Below are 19062 nucleotides of genomic sequence, written 5' to 3' on the forward strand. Positions count from 1 at the left end.
TCTATATGTTAATATAGATGTCATTGTAGGTATAGATGTGTGTGGAAAGACATATTCTATATGTATATATACAGTATCTTGGGATGGCGGTGAGCACAGTAATTCGGGGCCAGGGAGAAGCTAATACTAAGGGTACTATGTGTACAGTCCTCGGGGAAAAAACAACAACAACAAGAGGAGAACTCTACAAGGTTCTGAAGAAAGGAGAAGAGAAAACTAGCTTCAACTTAGCACACGGGGAATGACAGTTAGGTGTAGAACCCAATGCAGAAATCAAGGAGAGGGAAGGTGGTAATTAGAGGTTCTATCCATCCATCCATTTTCTACCGCTTATCAGAGGTCGGGTCGCGTGGGCAGTACCTTTAGCAGGTACGCCCAAACTTCCCTCTCCCCAGCCACTTCCTCTAGCTCTTCCGAGGGGATCCCGAGGCGTTCCCAGACCAGTCGAGTGACGTAGTCTCTTCAGCATTTCCTGGGTCGTCCCCGGCGTCTCCTCCCAGTGGGACGTGCCCGGAACACCTCACCAGGGAGGCGTCCGGGAAGCATCCAAATCAGATGCCCCAGCCACCTCATCTGGCTCCTCTCAATGTGGAGGAGCAGCGGCTCTACTCTGAGATCCTCCCGGATGACCGAGCTTCTCACCCTATCTCTAAGGGAGAGCCCAGACACCCTGCAGAGGTAACTCATTTCGGCCACTTGTATCCGGGATCTTGTTCTTTTGGTCACGACCCACAGCTCGTGACCATAGGTGAGGGTAGGAACGTAGATTGACCGGTAAATCGAGAGCTTCGCCTTTCGGCTTAGCTCCTTCTTTACCACAACGGACCGATACAAAGTCCGCATCACTGCAGACGCTGTACCAATCCGCCTGTCGATCTCCCGTTCCATTCTTCCCTCACTCGTGAACAAGACCCCAAGATACTTGAACTCCTCCACTTGGGGCACGATCTCATCCCCGACCCGGAGAGGGCACGCCACCGACTGAGGACCATGGTCTCAGATTTGGAGGTGCTGATTCTCATACCAGCCGCTTCACACTCAGCTGCGAACCACTCCAGTGAGATTTGGAGATCACGGCTTGATGAAGCGAACAGGACCACATCATCTGCAAAAAGCAGAGATTCGATTCTGAGGCCACCAAACCGGACCCCCTCTATGCCTCGGCTGCGCCTAGAAATTCTGTCCATAAAAGTTATCAACAGAATCAGTGACAAAGGGAAGCCTTGGCGGAATCCAACCCTCACCGGCAACGAGTCCAACTTACTGCCGGCAATGCATACCAAGTTCTGACATCCGTCGTACAGGGACCAAACAGCCTGTATCAGGGGGTTCGGTACCCCATACTCCTGAAGCACACCCCACAAGACTCCCCGAGGGACACGATCGAACGCCTTCTCCAAGTCCACAAAACACATGTAGACTGGTTGGGCGAACTCCCATGCACCCTCGAGGACCCTGCCGAGGGTGTAGAGCTAGTCCACTGTTCCACGGTCAGGACGAAAACCACAGTGCTCCTCCTGAATCTGAGATTCGACTTCCCGACGGACCCTCCTCTCCAGCACCCCTGAATAGACCTTACCAGGGAAACTGAGGCGTGTGATCCCCCTGTAGTTGGAACATACCCTACGGTCCCCCTTCTTAAAAAGGGGGACCACCACCCCAGTCTGCCAATCCAGAGGCACTGTCCCCGATGTCCACGCTATGTTGCAGAAGCGTGTCAACCAGGACAGCCCACAACATCCAGAACCTTTAGGAACTCCAGGTGAATCTCATCCACGCCCGGGGCCTTTTTAACCACCTCGGTGACGTCAACCCCAGAGATAGGATAGCCCGCCTCAGAGAACCCAGACTCTGCTTCGTCATGGGAAGGCATGTCGGTGGAGTTGAGGAGGTCTTCGAAGTATTCTCCCCACCGACTCACAACATCCAGAGTCGAGGTCAGCAGCGCCCCGTCCCCACTATACACAGTGTTGGTGGTGCACTGCTTCCCCCTCCTGAGACGCCGGATGGTGGACCAGAATTTCCTCGAAGCCGTCCGGAAGTCTTTCTCCATGGCCTCACCGAACTCCTCCCATGCCCGAGTTTTTGCTCATCATAACCCAATTATGCACCAATTTGTACTGAGGAAAGAACACGTTGCACTCACGTTACGTAAAACACAATTTAGGCAGGCTGGTCGATCTTCCCAATGGATGGGCAGGGGAGTCAAGCAGGTAGATTGGAAGAGGAAGGAGAAAAAAAGGAAAAACTGAGAAAAAGCAAGGGTAGGGTGGAGGAAAACAGACCGCGCCTTTTAGTATTAATTTGCACCCTAGGATTATTTGTGGTTTTAAACCCAGTGGAAATAAGAGATTAATGAATTCATTCCCATCTTCTGCATTGTCACACACACCCTGGTTAATCTATGCAATGAGTGTTTAAATTTGATGTGGTGGCTGAGAACACTTAATATTTGTGGTGTAACATTTGTGTTGTGTGAGGTAAAACATCTCATTTGATTCAGTTGACAAAAAGATTTGACATCAGATCTGTGGAAAAGTTAGTGACATTGGTGTCAAATACAGTGGGTACGGAAAGTATTCAGACACCCTTAACATTTTCACTCTGTTATATTGCAGCCATTTACTAAAATCATTTTTCCTTTTTTCCCCCCTCAATGTACACACAGCACCCCATATTGACAGAAAAAACGGAATTGTTGAAATGTGTGCAGATTTATTAAAAAAGAAAAGCTGAAATATCACACAGCCATAAGTATTCAGACCGGGTGGACCATTCAAAAACAGTCACGGAGTTGTTCTGAAGCCACTCCTTCGTTATTTTAGCCGTGTCCTTAGGGTCATTGTCTTGTTGGAAGGTGAACAACATGGCCTGTTTCATGAGTTTGTTTTTTAAAATAATTCTGTTAAACCACAATTTAAAAGCAATGTCTGATTTTCATTGGTTATTTTTTAGATTTACTTTTGTCAGATTCAATTGATTTCTGTGACCACTGTGGGCTTTTGTTTCATTAATTAAAACTCATTTAATCCCAGCCGTTTTTCAAAAAAGAGCCCACCCCCCTCCCTCAGTACCAGCCATTTTAGATGATTTTGACCGATCTTTCAAGGCACACAGCATATTGTGCTCTATGGCTATATAAACATGGCACCGACCAAAAGAAAGATTAGACTTCCATCTTTCAAAGAAAAACAAGTTTTGTTTCTACCTTTTTCCGTTCTTTGGTAAGTAGCGGTAGAACATAGGTATATTTTACCAAAATTCTAAATTGTATGATGCAGTTCTGCCATCTAGTGTCTGTTTTTATGGGCATTAAAATTGCTCTCAGGCCTAATCCTTTGGTGAGGAGTGACGTCAGCCCCTTCTGAAGCCTGTGGCGCAAAAAAACGTGAAAGACGTAAAACTACGTCTTTGGGATTCGGTGATTGAGTTTTAAAAGACGTAAAACTACGTTTTTGGTATTAAATGGGTTGTTAACAGAGGGGTATTAACAAGTTTATCCACGTGTGGATGCTTCTGCACATTTGCTCTGTGAACATTTTTCACATGACCGCTTCGGAAATGTTTTCCCAAACCCCTTGTTGTATTTGTGGTTTTGCGTGGATTCGCTGCACAGATACTTTGATAGATGCGCGACCTGCTGATGGGTGTCGTTAACTTCGCAAGAGTGCAAAACGGCACTGGGGATTTCATCAGAACTATAAAGGAGGCAAATGCGGCAACATGGATGCAAAGCTGGTGCAAAAAGTGCAGATGAAGAAAAAGTCCACGCCCTGTCAGGCTATCATTATGGGAAGCTCGGCACCCTGATGACAACGCAGTGCAGTGTCTTATGCCTGACTGAGACATGGCTTCATGCAGACTACTTCACCAAAGCCAATCAGCCGTTACCTGTCTTCAGAACAGTGCAGGTGGAAAGAGATGGCACTCGGACCTGAGGAATTCAGACGCGGGCCACTCGCAACCCCAACTCCTTAGGCTTTTTTTGTCTACCTACATTGTTACATTTTACTTTTACCTTTGTTTTCACTTTTTTAAGACTATTTTGAACTTTTAAGAGCGGAATAGACCCGTTGTTGAAACAACTAGTTTTAGCTGCACCACTGCTTAGACACAGACGAGGCTCTTCGGCCACCTGGCTGTGCCACCGTCTTCGCCTACAAAGCTCCAGTCGAATAAATGTGAGTATGGACCCGTGGACCTCTTGCACCGTTCTCCTAGAGAGGCTTTCCCTGCTAGAGGGACCAGTCCGCCAACTACAGTCTCTTGTCTCTGGCCCCTTTGCTGCGCCACGCCTACAGTCCCTCGAAATACAAGACGGGGGGTATGAACGACGCAGTCTTATTAATGTTATAACTAGGAATACTCTGGGGGCAAATGGTACCAACCAACCCACTTTAATGAAAATCGGTCTTATAAATATGAGATCATTTTCCTCGAAAGCTTTGCAAGTCAGTGATCTTATCAGACAATAATCTTAACATGATTGGTCTTTGCAAGATTTGTTTAAAACCAAATGAGTTTTACCACTTAATGAAGCATCTCCTCCACACTTTGTGAGTTCACATGACGCATTGTATTAGGAAGGGCGGGGGCATCGCCCTTACCTCTGAATCTGCTCTCAACCTGAGCTCTTGCTCTAACAACGACTTTAAAACATTTGAGGTTATGCAGTGTACAACACCACACAGGGACATGTTGTGTCACGTGGTATAATTAATGAATTAATGCATTCTTGTAAAACAAAATGTGAGAGAGTAAGGTCACGCACGATCATCCCAGAACATGTCAGGGCAACATCTATCATTAACATTAAATCTCTCTGTTTGTGCTAATAAAAGTAGCAAGTCACGATCTTCTTCCCATGTCAACACTCTTAACAATAAGCCCAAAGACTGTGCATGCGAGCGTGGAGGGTGTCTGCGGGAAAACAATGAGAGGAGAGGGTGGGTATTTGAAAGCATAGCAAAGCATTGTTTGTGTTTATTTTCAGATCATCAGCTGGTGGTATAGTGTTCGAACGTCCGCATCCCACAGCAGTGCCAGTGGACACACTGGACGGAGCAACGGTCAATCGGAGGTAGCAGCTCATGCCTGTGCCAGCATGTGTGATGAAATGGTGATACTGTGGAAGCTAGCAGTGCTAGACCCAACTATGAGCCCCTGCAGGTCAGATTTTTGACATCAACATGTCATTTTATTTGATTCTAAAAGAATTGTTTCCTCAATAAAATCGAGATATTCAGCTCACGATATCTGTGGTCAAAGTTTAAATTGAAGAGATGCTTTTTTTTTTTCCATTGACAAATACAGATGATTCGGAATAATGTATCAATCAAGATTAAGAGTCAAATGCCAGGTTTTCACGAAATAAAAAATGAAGTCTTCAACTGTAGCCATTATGTGTATGGAGTGTTAGGAATATTACTTTGGAAATGTTTGGTTTATTACAAGTTACGTGTTTAAAAATGTAATAGTGGTGTTATTTCAATTAACTTTCTCAAAATAATGTAGCTAATTACATTTTGATTACTTTTCTGAATTTTGAATTAAAACATCAACAGGCCCCTTGGATGTTTCTTTGAAAAATGTTTTAAAACCATAGATCATTTTGGAATAGAGCGCTGAACACAAACCATTCTGGACATCGCATACACAGCAGACAAGACACACACACACACACACACACACACACTGTCAAGGTCAAATGCCAGGTTTTCACAATATAAAAAATGAGAAAGAAAATACTGAAGTCTTCCTGTTGCCATTATGTGTATGCAGTGTTGTGAAGATTACAACCCCAATTCCAATGAAGTTGGGACGTTGTGTTAAACAAATAAACAGAATACAATGATTTGAAAATCATGTTCAACCTATATTTTCAATAAACGTTTGGGAACTGAGGACACTAATTGTTGAAGCTTTGTAGGTGGAATTCTTTCCCATTCTTGCTCGATGTACAGCTTCAGCTGTTCAACAGTCCGGGGTCTCCGTTGTCATATTTTACGCTTCATAATGCGCCACGCATTTTCAATGGGAGCCAGGTCTGGACTGCAGGCAGGCCAGTCTAGTACCCGCACTCTTTTACTACGAAGCCACGCTGTTGTAACACGTGCAGAATGTGGTTTGGCATTGTCTTGCTGTTTCTGGAGGAAAGAAACGGCGAAAACAGCCTTTTTTTGTGAAAGCAGACACATCAAGCAGAACAATGACTTTGACACCAATATTATTTTTCTTTAGTGGAAATCTCAAACATCTGAACATAAAACAACACTGAGAAAGTACTTTTGACAGAAAAATAATTGATTCACAACTATAACTATGTACACAATTTACATAAGATAAAAATGCATGAACAAATGGGCCTCCCACACTTGCACTTTTTTCCTCCAAATTCTCCTCCTCTACCGTTTGCTCAATAGTCCAGGTTTTTATTACCTTCCACACAAAATCTAGCAAAGTTTTATCCACATCTGTATTTTATTCTTTGGTGGCGGTCTTGTGTGGTTGTCATTATCCTTGAAACCAGCCCCTACTTCTCTTCGAAGCACAACTTGTGCAGTTTAGAAACATAACTATTACTAGAAAATACATAGCTGAAATTGCTGTCGTGGGACGTGGACGGAAAAAAAGCTTTCAATTATCTTTTTTGTCTGCACTGCGTACTGGAATGGGGGTCGAACGTCTGCTGGATGCATAACCTGCAAGTTTTAAAAAATACATACCATTACTAGAGAATACGTTTTATTGATGAGGTGTTTTGCAAGGGTAAAGAAAACATTACTTTTCTTTGTCGCAATCGTAAAAGACGTTTGACTTGCGGGTGTTGAATTACTGCAAGATGGACGAAATGGAAAATTCAAATCAGTACTGGCAACAGATGTTACATTGTAATGTGAACTCGTGGGACTAAATTATGTTTTTATGTAGCAAGCATTGAAGGAGCGTCTTTGCTCGCTAAATATAGCTAATGCGAGCTGTAAACGAGTTACCTTCGTCTCATTATCATCCGGAGTGATGAAGTTCGGCTGGCGATCCAGGGGGGAGTTCACTCATCTGACGATTCCGGGTCCGATTTACTCAAATCCTAGTCGGCTGACGATCAGCTGGCAAGCGGCTGAGAATGTCCCCATTTGGTCCGGCACTTTTGGGCGATAGCTTTGCAACAAAGCGATCGCTCGGAGCGTCATTCTGGCTTGGAGCATCATCCTTTATTCCCCTGCGTGATCTAAGGCGTCATTCGTGTCGGTCGCAGGAATATTGTTCTTGCCTTGGCGCAATAAATTTCTAGTACCGAAAGCTTTTTTGTTAGATTTTCTTTTCTCTTTTCTGCTATTAGTTTTGCCTTCTCTCATTGTCTCTTGCACCCCGCCTCCTCCTCCGCCTTGTTCCTCTGAGGGAGGGAAGTTCACCTCAAGGCATTGTTGCCCTCTACAGGGTGCCAATCCGGATTGAAGTTATCCAGAGGCTCGACGATCACACATAAACTGCACAAGTCCCTCCCCCACTCATCCCCGTTAAAAAACGCCATTGACGTCTTGATATAGCATTGGCAGGGAATACATGGATTCTGAATGACTTCTTTGGACGGCATTTAAAATGGAAGACGTTTTGTACTACCAGAATCAGCATCATCTTTATTTGCCAAGTATGTCCAAAAAACACACAAGAAATTTGTCTCCGGTAATTGGAGCCGCTCTCGTACGACAACAGACAGTCAATTGACAGAGAACACTTTTGAGACATAAAGACATTGAGAAAAACAGTCACTGAGCAATAAAGGGTTGCTCTTTATCTGGTAATGCCGGTACAATTATTTATTTTTTTTGACAATTGTGCAACAAGATCCAGAGTCCTCCAGCACTTAGAGCAGTTTGAATGACTAATATACCAATAGTCCGGTGCAATGACCATTGTAAAAAGGGTGCAGAGACTTCAAGGAATGTATGCAGTTTAAAGTGACTAGTAGTGCGATAATCTGGGACAATGTTGATTGTGCAAATGTTGCAGATACTCCTCAATCAGTGTGCAAATGGGGCAGATGCTACTCTCGCATGAGTGGCCAGTATTGGTCAACAACAGATATGCAAATAGTGCAGCGTGGCGAGACTACTACAGTGAGTGGACGAGTAATATATAATTGGCCCCACAGAAATGTGACAACAATCTCTAGACGAAATTGGCAACATGTTACGATGGAATTTTAAGTCAACTGTTTAAAAATTTAATAGCAAGAGGGAAAAAGCTGTTGGAATATCTGCTAGTTCTAGTTTGCATTGATCGGTAGCGCCTACCTGAGGGAAGGAGCTGGAAGAGCTGGTGATCGAAATGTGGAGGGTCAGAGAGGATTTTGCCCTTGTCTTAGTTCTGGCAGCATGCAAGTCCTCAAGGGTGGGTAGGGGGATACCGACAATCTTTTAAGCAGTTTTGATTGTCCGTTGTAGTCGGAGTTTGTCCTTTTTTGTAGCAGCACCAAACCAGACTGTGATAGAAGAACACAGGACTGATTCGATGACAACTGCCTCAGCAGCTCCTGTGGCAGGCCGTGCTTTCTCAGAAGCCGCAGGAAGTACATCCTCTGTTGGGTCTTTTTGAGGACGGAGTTGATGTTGATTGCCCACTTCAGGTCCTGAGAGACTGTAATTCCCAGGAACTTGAAGATCTCGACGGTTGACACAAGGCAGTTGGACAGCGTGAGGGGCAGCTGTGGCGAAGGATGCATCCTGAAGTCCCCAATCATCTCTACAGTCCTGAGCGTGTTCAACTCCAGGTTGTGTCGGCCGCACCACAGCTCCAGACTCTCCGCTTCCTGTCGATATGCAGACTCGTCACCGTCTTTGATGAGGCCGATGATAGTGGTGTCATCTGCAAACTTCAGGAGTTTCACAGCTGGGTGCGTTGAGGTGCCGTCGTTCGTGTAGAGAGAGAAGAGCAGTGGAGAGAGGACACAACCTTGGGGTGCCCCAGTGCTGATGCTGTGTTTGGATGAGGTCAGAAGTCAGAGGTCTGATTGCGGTCGTGGGTGCGGCTGGGGGGGTGTGGGGTTTGAAAGTGTCCTTTTCAAATCTGCCGTAGAAGGTATTCAAGTCGTTGGCTAGTGTGCTATTGTTCTCAGCTTGGGGGGGATTGTCACTGATTTATGTGTCGTTAGTGCTAAACTGTTTTTCCAACTTTGCTGCATAGTTTCTAATTTTAATTTCTCTAGCTCGATTATACAGGGCCCTGTCCCTGCTCTGATATGCACCTTCCTTAGCTTGGCGAAGTTGCTTAAGTTTGGCAGTGAACCACGGCTTGTTATTGAATGTGCGAAATGACTTTGTTGGTTCACACACATCTTCACAGAAACTAATATAGGATGTAACAGTGTCCGTATATTCATCCAGGCTGCCAGCGGAATTTTCAAAGACACTCCAGTCTGTGCAGTCTCATCAGCTTTGAAGTTCTATCTTTGCTTCATTGGTCCACTTTTTCACTGTTTTCACTGTAGGCTTTGCGCATTTACTTTCTTGCCTGTATGTCGGTATTAAGTGAATTAAGCAGTGATCAGACGTGCCCAGGGCTGCACGAGGTTTGGCATGGTATGTGTTGTTTAGCGTAGTATAGCAGTGGTCTAAAATGTTATTTTCCCTGGTAGGACAGTCCATGTGCTGCTTGTATTTAGGGAGTTCGTGGTTGAGTTTAGCTTTGTTAAAGTCCCCGAGAATAATGAGGGGTGAGTCCGGGTGTTTTTTAAAAATTTCGTTTACTTGTTCGGCGAGCAATAGCAGTGCGGCGTTCATGTTAGCTTGAGGCGGAATGTATGATGCGAACTCACGAGGCGAGTAGAATGGCTTACAGTTCAAAAACAGCGACTCTAAATGCGGGCTGCAGTGTGTGCTGAGCTCTGTGACGTCCGTACATCATTTTTCGTTGATATAGAAGCATATCAGACCCCTTCCTAGAGCTGGCCGCCCGGCCAAACTGAGCAATCAGGGGAGAAGAGCCTTGGTGAGAGAGGTGAAGAAGAACACAAATATCACTGTGGCTGAGCTCCAGAGATGCAGTCGGGAGATGGGAGCAAGTTCTTGAAAGTCTTCCATAACTCCAGCCCTCCACCATTCGGGGTTTTATGGCAGAGTGGCCCGACGGAAGCCTCTCTTCAGTGAAAGACACATGAAAGCCCACATGGAGTTTGCTAAAAAACACCTGAAGGACTCCAAGATGGTGAGAAATAATATTATCTGGTCTGATGCGACCAATATAGAACTTTTTGGCCTTAATTCTAAGCGATATGTATGGAGAAAACCTCACACTGCTCATTACCTGTCCTATACAGTCCCAACAGTGAAGCATGGTGGTGACAACATCATGCTGTGGGGGTGTTTTGCAGCTGCAGGGACAGGACTGGTGGCAATCGAAGGAAAGATGAATGCGGCCAAGTACAGGGATATCTTGGACGAAAGCCTTCTCCATTGTGCTCTGGATCGCAGACTGAGCCGAAGGTTCACCTTCCAACAAGACAATGACCATAAGCACACAGCTAAAATAATGGAGTGGCTTCAGAACAACTCCGTGACTGTTCTTGAATGCCAGAGCCCTGACTTAAACCCAATTGAGCATCTCTGGAGAGACCTGAAAATGGCTGTCCACCAACGTTCACTATCCAACCTGACAGAACTGGAGACGATCTGCAACCTTCTTGCCTATTTGCGGCGCCAGCCATTTTGTGTTTCACCTCCTCATTGTGTTTGGCCATTTTGTTACAATACAAACACACAGACAGTCTGGTCTGTTTTATATGGCGCTTACTCAAACGGACTCCACAATCATAATCTAAGTTGCTCACAAATTTACAGGCCAGGACTTCAAACCTTCCACTGTGTTCCTTTCGCTGACTGTAAGGACTGAATAGTTTTTTTATTTTTTTATTATTATTTTAAAACCTATCCTGTTCAGCTGCATGGCCTTGCAGAATGGTGGATCTGTATGCCTTTGTGCAGGAACAGTTTTGCTGTGCAACAGCGGAGTTTGAAGCGCACACCCTTTGAGCAAGGCAGTGCTATTGACGAGTGGTGCGGTGGGATTCTTTTTTTAGTGCCTAAACACCTGTAAGAACCTGTGAGTTGATATGTTAGTAGAACCTGTGTTGTTGTCAGTGATCACAGCACAAGTAATGAAAGCCTGGAGTGTGTCTATCGAACTTATTGGTGAATGAACACTATATCACATGCATGTTAGTCAACTGGTGTGTGGAGTTGCTGAGCCGGCACATTGAGGAAGGGTGAGCCCTCCCGCCCACGGGGGGGGGGGGGGGGGGGGGCGTGTCAGCGAGCCCGTCCAGCAGGGGACCCAACCAGGGGGATGCCACCGACCTCCCAGGACTCAGGGAGGTCCCAAAACCAACCGAAGCACATCGACCAGTCCCAAAGGGAGGGCCACAGGCACTGGACCACCAACCGCTACCACCAGGAGTCAAGCCAAAAGGCCCCAGGAGTCAAGCCAAAAGAAATGTGAAAACCCACGACCCACCCTATTACTATGGTTACCAGGTCCCCGACTGGCAACCATTATCCCTGTACTGTGATTGTGTGTGGTGGGGTGTAGTGCATTAAAATTGGAGAAACTGGTCGGGGTGAGGCGAGACTGTCACAGGGCAATACTGACCCGCAACCGTCACCGCCACTCAAAAAACCCCAAAAAACAACAACAATAGCCCGCGGACCCCACACAGCCCGAGGGAGAGAAGGGTGACGACCACTGCAGCGCGCCCCGGGAAGACGAGGGCAGAGGCCTAGGACGCAGCAGCACGGCCCACCTAGTCCCCACCAGGAGACCAGGACGAGACCCCCAGAGTGGGGCCAACAGGCACCTCCCCAGAGAGACCAGCCCCAGGATCGGCATCCCCCAGAAGGGCAACACGGACACAACCATACCCAAGAGGAGGCGGGGAAAACAGGCCCAGCATTCCCAGAGGCCAAACTCACAAATCCAGAAGGTTAAAATGCATGCAAGTGACCCTCTGGCGTGCACAGGGGTCTAAAATGACAAATGATTTGGTCACATTACATTGCATTTACATGACACATTACATTTCTGTATGACATTCTTTCCCAGGCAAACAGAATCAAGGTTCAAGGTTCACCATTTTAATGAAAGGTCACCAACTTTTCTGAAAGTTATCCATTTGCCTATTATTGTTATTTTTTTAATTGTCTATCGACTTCAAAGGGTTTGCTGCTGCTTTTAAGACAATTATATTACAGGAGCCTTCAGATTTTTAAACGAAACGACTCTAAATCAGTCTGGCATGCATTCCAATCGCTGACTAATTACAAGCGACGATCCCCCCAAGCTGAGAACAATAGCACACTAGCCAACGACTTGAATACCTTCTTTTGCAGATTTGAAAAGGACAGTTTCACACCACACACCCACCCGGCCGCACCCGCGACCACAATCACACCTCTGACGTTAACCATCCATGAACAGGATGTGAGACGCATCTTCAAACAACAAAAGATTAACAACAAAACAAACAACAAAAAGATTAACAAAGCGGCAGGCCCACCTCATCCACACGCAGCATCAGCACTGGGGCGCCCCAAGGTTGTGTCCTCTCTCCGCTGCTCTTCTCTCTCTACACGAACGACTGCACCTCAGCGAACCCGACTGTCAAACTCCTGAAGTTTGCAGATGACACCACTGTCATCGGCCTCATCAAGGACGGTGACCAGTCTGCATATCGACAGGAAGCGGAGCGGCTGGAGCTGTGGTGCGGCCGACACAACCTGGAGCTGAACACGCTCAAGACTGTAGAGATGATCGTGGACTTCAGGAGGCATCCTTCAGCACAGCTGCCCCTCACGTTGTCCAGCTGCCTTGTGTCAACCGTCGAGACCTTCAAGTTCCTGGGAATTACAATCTCTCAGGACCTGAAGTGGGCAACCAACATCAACTCCGTCCTCAAAAAGGCCCAGCAGAGGATGTACTTCCTGCGGCTTCTGAGAAAGCACAGCCTGCCACCGGAGCTGCTGAGACAGTTCTACACAGCGGTCATCGAATCAGTCCTGTGTTCTTCCATCACAGTCTGGTTTGGTGCTGCTACAAAAAAGGACAAACTCCGACTGCAACGGACAATCAAAACTGCTGAAAGGATTGTCGGTACCCCCCTACCCACCTGTTGGATTTATCTTACCCAACATTATAAAAAATTGACACAAAAGGAATTAAGACGCTGGTTTCTTTTTCTCATGAGGAGGGCGTATGGGAGATCGTTCAGATTACAGCCTCTCTGTACGCTCTAAACAATCTCTCCTGTCGCTCCTCCATTTATTTGAAAATAGGCAGGTTTCTAAGTTTACAAGACATAACATACTAAGCTACAAGACACAACACACTAAGGATAGGGTTTCAAGGTGAAAACATGGGACCAACACCTGCCACGTCCCGGCCACATCCTTCTCTCTGATGATTCCTGCTGAGTCATCTTCTTGAAGGCGAGACATCTCCCTTTCTCAAAATCGTCCATAATACTTATGCAAGCTAAGCAAATAAATGATAACTTCTACAATATATTTAACACCACCCTTGAGGACTTGCACGCTGCCAGAACTAAGACAAGGGCGTGCAAAATCCTTTCGGACCCTCCACACCCCGGTCACCAGCTCTTCCAGCTCCTTCCCTCAGGTAGGCGCTACCGATCAATGCAAACTAGAACTGGTAGACATTCCAACAGCTTCTTCCCTCTTGCAATCAACTTCTTAAACAGCTAACCTATAATTCCATTACAACAAACTGGCAATTTTTTGACTTGAGTTCGTTGTTACATTTCTGTGGGGCCAATTATGTATTACTCGTGCACTCACTGTGGTTGTCTCGCCATGCTGCACTATTTGCATATACTGGCCACTCATGCCAGAGTAGCATCTGCTCCATTTGCACACTGATTGAGGAGTATCTATAACATTTGCACAACCAACATTGTCCCAGATTATCGCACTACTCGTCACTTTAAACCGCATACACACCTTGAAGTCTCAGCGCCCTTTGCACAATGGTCATTGCACTGGACTATTGCAATATTAGTCATTCGAACTGCTCTAAGTGCTAGAGGACTCTGCATCTTTTTGCACAATTTTTTTTTGTCAATGTCTTTATGTCTCAAAAGTGTTCTGTAAATTGACTCTCTGTTGTACTTGAGCGGCTCCAACTACCGGAGACAAATTCCTTGTGTGTTTTGGACATACTTGGCAAATAAAGATGATTCTGATTTAAATAAAAAAATAAAAAATAAAAAAAACGTTTTTCTGCTTTTAAGACTAAAATATTTTATTACATGAGCTTGCCTAATTTTGTTTCTCACAGGATGTCAAATCCTAATTTCGTGAAGTTTCTTTTGAGACTAATAAACTGCCGTGAATGGACTACAAACCATCAAATGTTCCTTTTATCACGGAGTGGGGTCACCAGTCACCAGGTTATTTAACCCGAGGCGTTAAGGTGTTTTTCACACGCAGAAACACAGACGAAAACACACCTTTTCAATTCTTAAAAAACTTACCCTTATCATCTCTTGAAAGTTTGTGCCACTTAAATTTAAACAATACCGGGAGTGACTGAAGCAATGTTATTCGAAAGAAATTTCGAAAAAGGCTTTCTGCTTACCTTTATTTTGCTGCGGTATCGGATGTCTCAGTTCGCCTCCCCGGCGTTGTACCTCTTCAGAATCCGGGCCACGGCACCATTTGTTAGAGGTTAGAGAAAAGAGAACAAAGAAAAGTCGCGGTCCGGGTTTAACCTGCTGACCGTGCAAATCTCTACTGCCCGGTTCTTTTATTCTGGTCGAGGTAATACAATGATTCAATGATTAGGCCGGATGAAAAGTTTAACAGTTGACTTCTTCCTGACTCGTCTTTGCGTGGTGAAGTTGAACAGCCCATCCATCCATCCATCTTCTACCGCTTACCCGAGGTCGGGTCGCGGGGGCAGTAGCTTCAGCAGGGACTCCCAGACTTACCTTTCCCCAGCCACTACATCCATCTCTTCCGGGGGGATCCCGAGGTGTTCCTAGGCCAGCCGAAGGATGTAGTCTCACCAGCGTGTCCTGTGTCGTCCCTGGGGTCTCCTCCCGATGGGACGTGCCCGGAACACCTCACCAGGGAGGCGTCCGGGAGGCATCCGAATCAGATGCCCCAGCCACCTCATCTGGCTCTTCTCGATGTGAAGGAGTAACGGCTCTACTCTGAGATCCTCCCGGATGACCGAGCTCTCTCACCCTATCTCTAAGGGAGAGCCCGGACACCCTGCGGAGGAAACTCATTTCGGCCGCTTGTATCCGGGATCTCGTTCTTTCCGTCACGACCCACAGCTCGTGACCGTAGGTGAGGGTGGGATCGTAGATCGACCGGTAAATCAAGAGCTTCGGCTTTCGGCTTAGCTCCTTCTTTACCACAACGGATCGATACAAAGTCCGCATCACTGCAGACGCTGCACCGATCCGCCTGTCGATCTCCCGTTCCATTCTTCCCTCACTCGTGAACAACACCCCAAGATACTTGAACTCCTCCACTTGGGGCAGGATCTCATCCCCGACCTGGAGAAGGCATGCCACCCTTTTCCGACTGAGGACCATGGTCTCAGATTTGGAGGTGCTGATTCTCATCCCAGCCGCTTCACACTCGGCTGCGAACTGCTCCAATGAAAGTTAGAGGTCACGGCTTGATGAAGCCAACAGAACCACATCTGCAAAAAGCAGAGATGCAATACTGAGGCCACCAAACCGGACCCCCTCTACTCCTCGGCTGCGCCTAGAAATTCTGTCCATGAAAGTTATGAACAGAATCGGTGACAAAGGGCAGCCTTGGCGGAGTCCAACCCTCACCGGAAACGAGTCCGACTTACTGCCGGATATGCGGACCAAACTCTGACTCCGGTCGTACAGGGACCGGACAGCCCGTATCAGGGGGTTCGGTACCCCATACTCCAGAAGCACAGGACCACCCGAGGGACACGGTCGAACGCCTTCTCCAAGTCCACAAAACACATGTAGACTCCCATGCACCCTCGAGGACCCTGCCGAGTGTGTAGAGCTGGTCCACTGTTCCACGGTCAGGACGAAAACCACACTGCTCCTCCTCAATCTGGGATTCAACTTCCCGATGGACCCTCCTCTCCAGCACCCCTGAATACACCTTACCAGGGAGGCTGAGGACTGTGATCCCCCTGTAGTTGGAACACACCCTTCGGTCCCCCTTCTTAAAAAGGGGGACCACCACCCCAGTCTGCCAATCCAGAGGCACTGTCCCCGATGTCCACGCGATGTTGCAGAAGCGTGTCAGCCCCACAACATCCAGAGCCTTAAGGAACTCCGGGCGAATCTCATCCACCCCTGGGGCCTTGCCACCGAGGAGCTTTTTAACCACCTCAGCGACCTCAACCCCAGAGATAGGAGAACCCGCCTCAGAGAACCCAGACTCTGCTCCCTCATGGGAAGGTGTGTCGGTGGAATTGAGGAGGTCTTCGAAGTATTCTCCCCACCGGCTCACAACGTCCCGAGTCGAGGTCAGCGGCGCCCCATCCCCACTATTCCACAGTGTTGATGGTGCACTCCTTTCCCCTCCTGAGACGTCGGATGGTGGACCAGAATTTCCTCGAAGCCGTCTGGAAGTCTTTCTCCATGGCCTCACCGAACTCCTCCCATGCCCGAGTTTTTGCTTCAGCGACCACCAAAGCTGCATTCCGCTTTGCCTGCCGGTACCCATCAGCTGCCTCAGGAATCCCACAGGCCAAAAAGGCCTGATAGGACTCCTTCTTCAGCTTGACGGCATCCCTCACCATTGGTGTCCACCAACGGGTTCGGGGATTGCCGCCAAGACAGGCACCGACCACCTTACGGCCACAGCTCCGAACGGCCGCCTCAGCAATGGAGGCGCGGAACATGGTCCACTCGGACTCGATGTCCCCCGCCGCCCCCGGAACATGAGCAAAGTTCTGTCGGAGGTGGGTGTTGAAACTCCTTTTGACAGGGGATTCCGCCAGACGTTCCCAGCAGACCCTCACAATACGTTTGGGCCTGCCACGTCGGACCGGCATCTTCCCCCACCATCGGAGCCAACTCACCACAAGGTGGTAATCAGTTGACAGCTCCGCCCCTCTCTTTACCCGAGTGACCAAGACATGCGGCCGCAAGTCCGATGACACGACCACAAAGTCGATCATCGAACTGCGACCTAGGGTGTCCTGGTGCCAAGTGCACGTGTGGACACCCTTATGGTTGAACATGGTGTTCGTTATGGACAATAACAGAACACCACTCGGGTTCTGATTGGGGGGGCCGTTCCTCCCAATCACGCCCTTCCAGCTCTCACTGTCATTGCCCATGTGAGCATTGAAGTCCCCCAGCACAACGATGGAGTCCCCAGCGGGAGCGCTCTCCAGCACCCCCTCCAAGGACTCCAAAAAGGGTGGGTACTCTGAACTGGTGTTTGGTGCATAGGCACAAACAACAGTCAGGACCCGTCCCCCCATCCGAAGGCGGAGGGAGGCTACCCTCTCGTCCACCGGGGTGAACCTCAACGTACAGGCGCCGAGCCGGGGAGCAATAAGTATACCCACACCTGCTCGGCGCCTCTCACCGTGGGCAACTCCAGAGTGGAAGAGAGTCCAACCCCTCTCGAGAGGACTGGGACCAGAGCCCAAGCTGTGCGTGGAGGCGAGTCCGACTATATCTCGTCGGAACTTCTTGACCTCACACACCAGCTCGGGCTCCTTCCCTGCCAGAGAGATGACATTCCACGTCCCTAGAGTCAGCTTCTGTAGCCGGGGATCGGATCGCCAAGGTCCCCGCCTTCGGCCACCGCCCAGCTCGGATTGCACCCGACCCCTATGGCCCCTCCCACAGGTGGTGAGCCCATGGGAAGGGGGACCCACGTTACCCTTTCGGGCTGTGCCCGGCCGGGCCCCATGGGTGCAGGCCCGGCCACCAGGCGCTCTCCTTCGAGGCCCAACTCCAGGCCTGGCTCAACAACACTGTGCTACGCTCTCTACATGGAGTAAGGCCGCACTCATACTGTATATCCTTATTTAACAGAGGGTGCCCCGTGTGTGTGTGTGTGTGCGCGCGCACGAGCGGGGTCTGGTACACTTGAGCCGTGGCCCGGGTGGCCGTTGCTTCTCCGTGTTATTCAGCCAGTCAATCGAGTATTAATATATTTACTAGTAAAAGAGTGCGGGTACTAGACTGGCCTGCCTGCAGTCCAGACCTGTCTCCCATTGAAAATGTGTGGCGCATTATGAAGCGTAAAATACGACAACGGAGACCCCGGACTGTTGAACAGCTGAAGCTGTATATCGAGCAAGAATGGGAAAGAATTCCACCTCCAAAGCTTCAACAATTAGTGTCCTCAGATCCCAAACATTTATTGAATGTTGTTAAGAGAAAAGGTGATGTAACACAGTGGTAAACATGACCCGGTCCCAGCTTTTTTGGAATGTGTTGCAGCCATAAAAAGTTAATAATTATTTGCTAAAAACAATAAAGTTGATCAGTTTGAACATGAAATATCTTGTCTTTGTAGTGTATTCAATTAAATATAGGTGAACATGATTTGCAAATCATTGTATTCTGTTTGTATTTACGTTTAACACAATGTCCCAACTTCATTGGAATTGGGTTTGTAATAAACCTTTATTCCAAACAATCAAGTTCCTTGTTTGTAGAGGATGATGCTTTCCATTTTCAATTCATGTGACGTAAAAGGCAATGTGCAAAAATAAATTCTTTCATATCCACTTTGTTACTCTCCACAACAAAAGCCTATTTTCTTGGCCTGTTTGGCAACCAACTGCAATTTTTCCAACAGTTGAGGTTAATACTGTTTGCTGGTGAGTGATGCAACACGAATTAGATGGGCAGCATTCCTTTGAGTCTGTTACAAGTCAATATTCTGTATCTGTTTTAGGTTAATGTTCACTCTAGGGCATAGATCCCCACAACAAATGTGATATTTCTGTCTAATTCCTATCAATCTTTTCAAGATTAAGTTAACTTTTAACAAAATTGTGTTTAAAATACAGATTGTGTCC

General features: G+C 47.4%; 1 protein-coding gene across 5 annotated transcripts in view; it reads left to right on the top strand.

Annotated features, from left to right (window-relative positions):
* Positions 1-19062, top strand: part of zswim8 (zinc finger, SWIM-type containing 8) — a 231123-nt gene that overhangs the window by 113024 nt on the left and 99037 nt on the right. For all 5 annotated transcript variants that reach the window (XM_061788842.1, XM_061788844.1, XM_061788843.1 and 2 more), the window contains exon 9: positions 4994-5169. In XM_061788842.1, coding sequence (XP_061644826.1) covers positions 4994-5169 — 176 coding nt within the window. The remainder of the gene's footprint in view (positions 1-4993; positions 5170-19062) is intronic.

Source organism: Phyllopteryx taeniolatus, chromosome 11 (assembly GCF_024500385.1).
Source record: "Phyllopteryx taeniolatus isolate TA_2022b chromosome 11, UOR_Ptae_1.2, whole genome shotgun sequence".
Taxonomy (NCBI): Eukaryota; Metazoa; Chordata; class Actinopteri; order Syngnathiformes; family Syngnathidae; genus Phyllopteryx; species Phyllopteryx taeniolatus.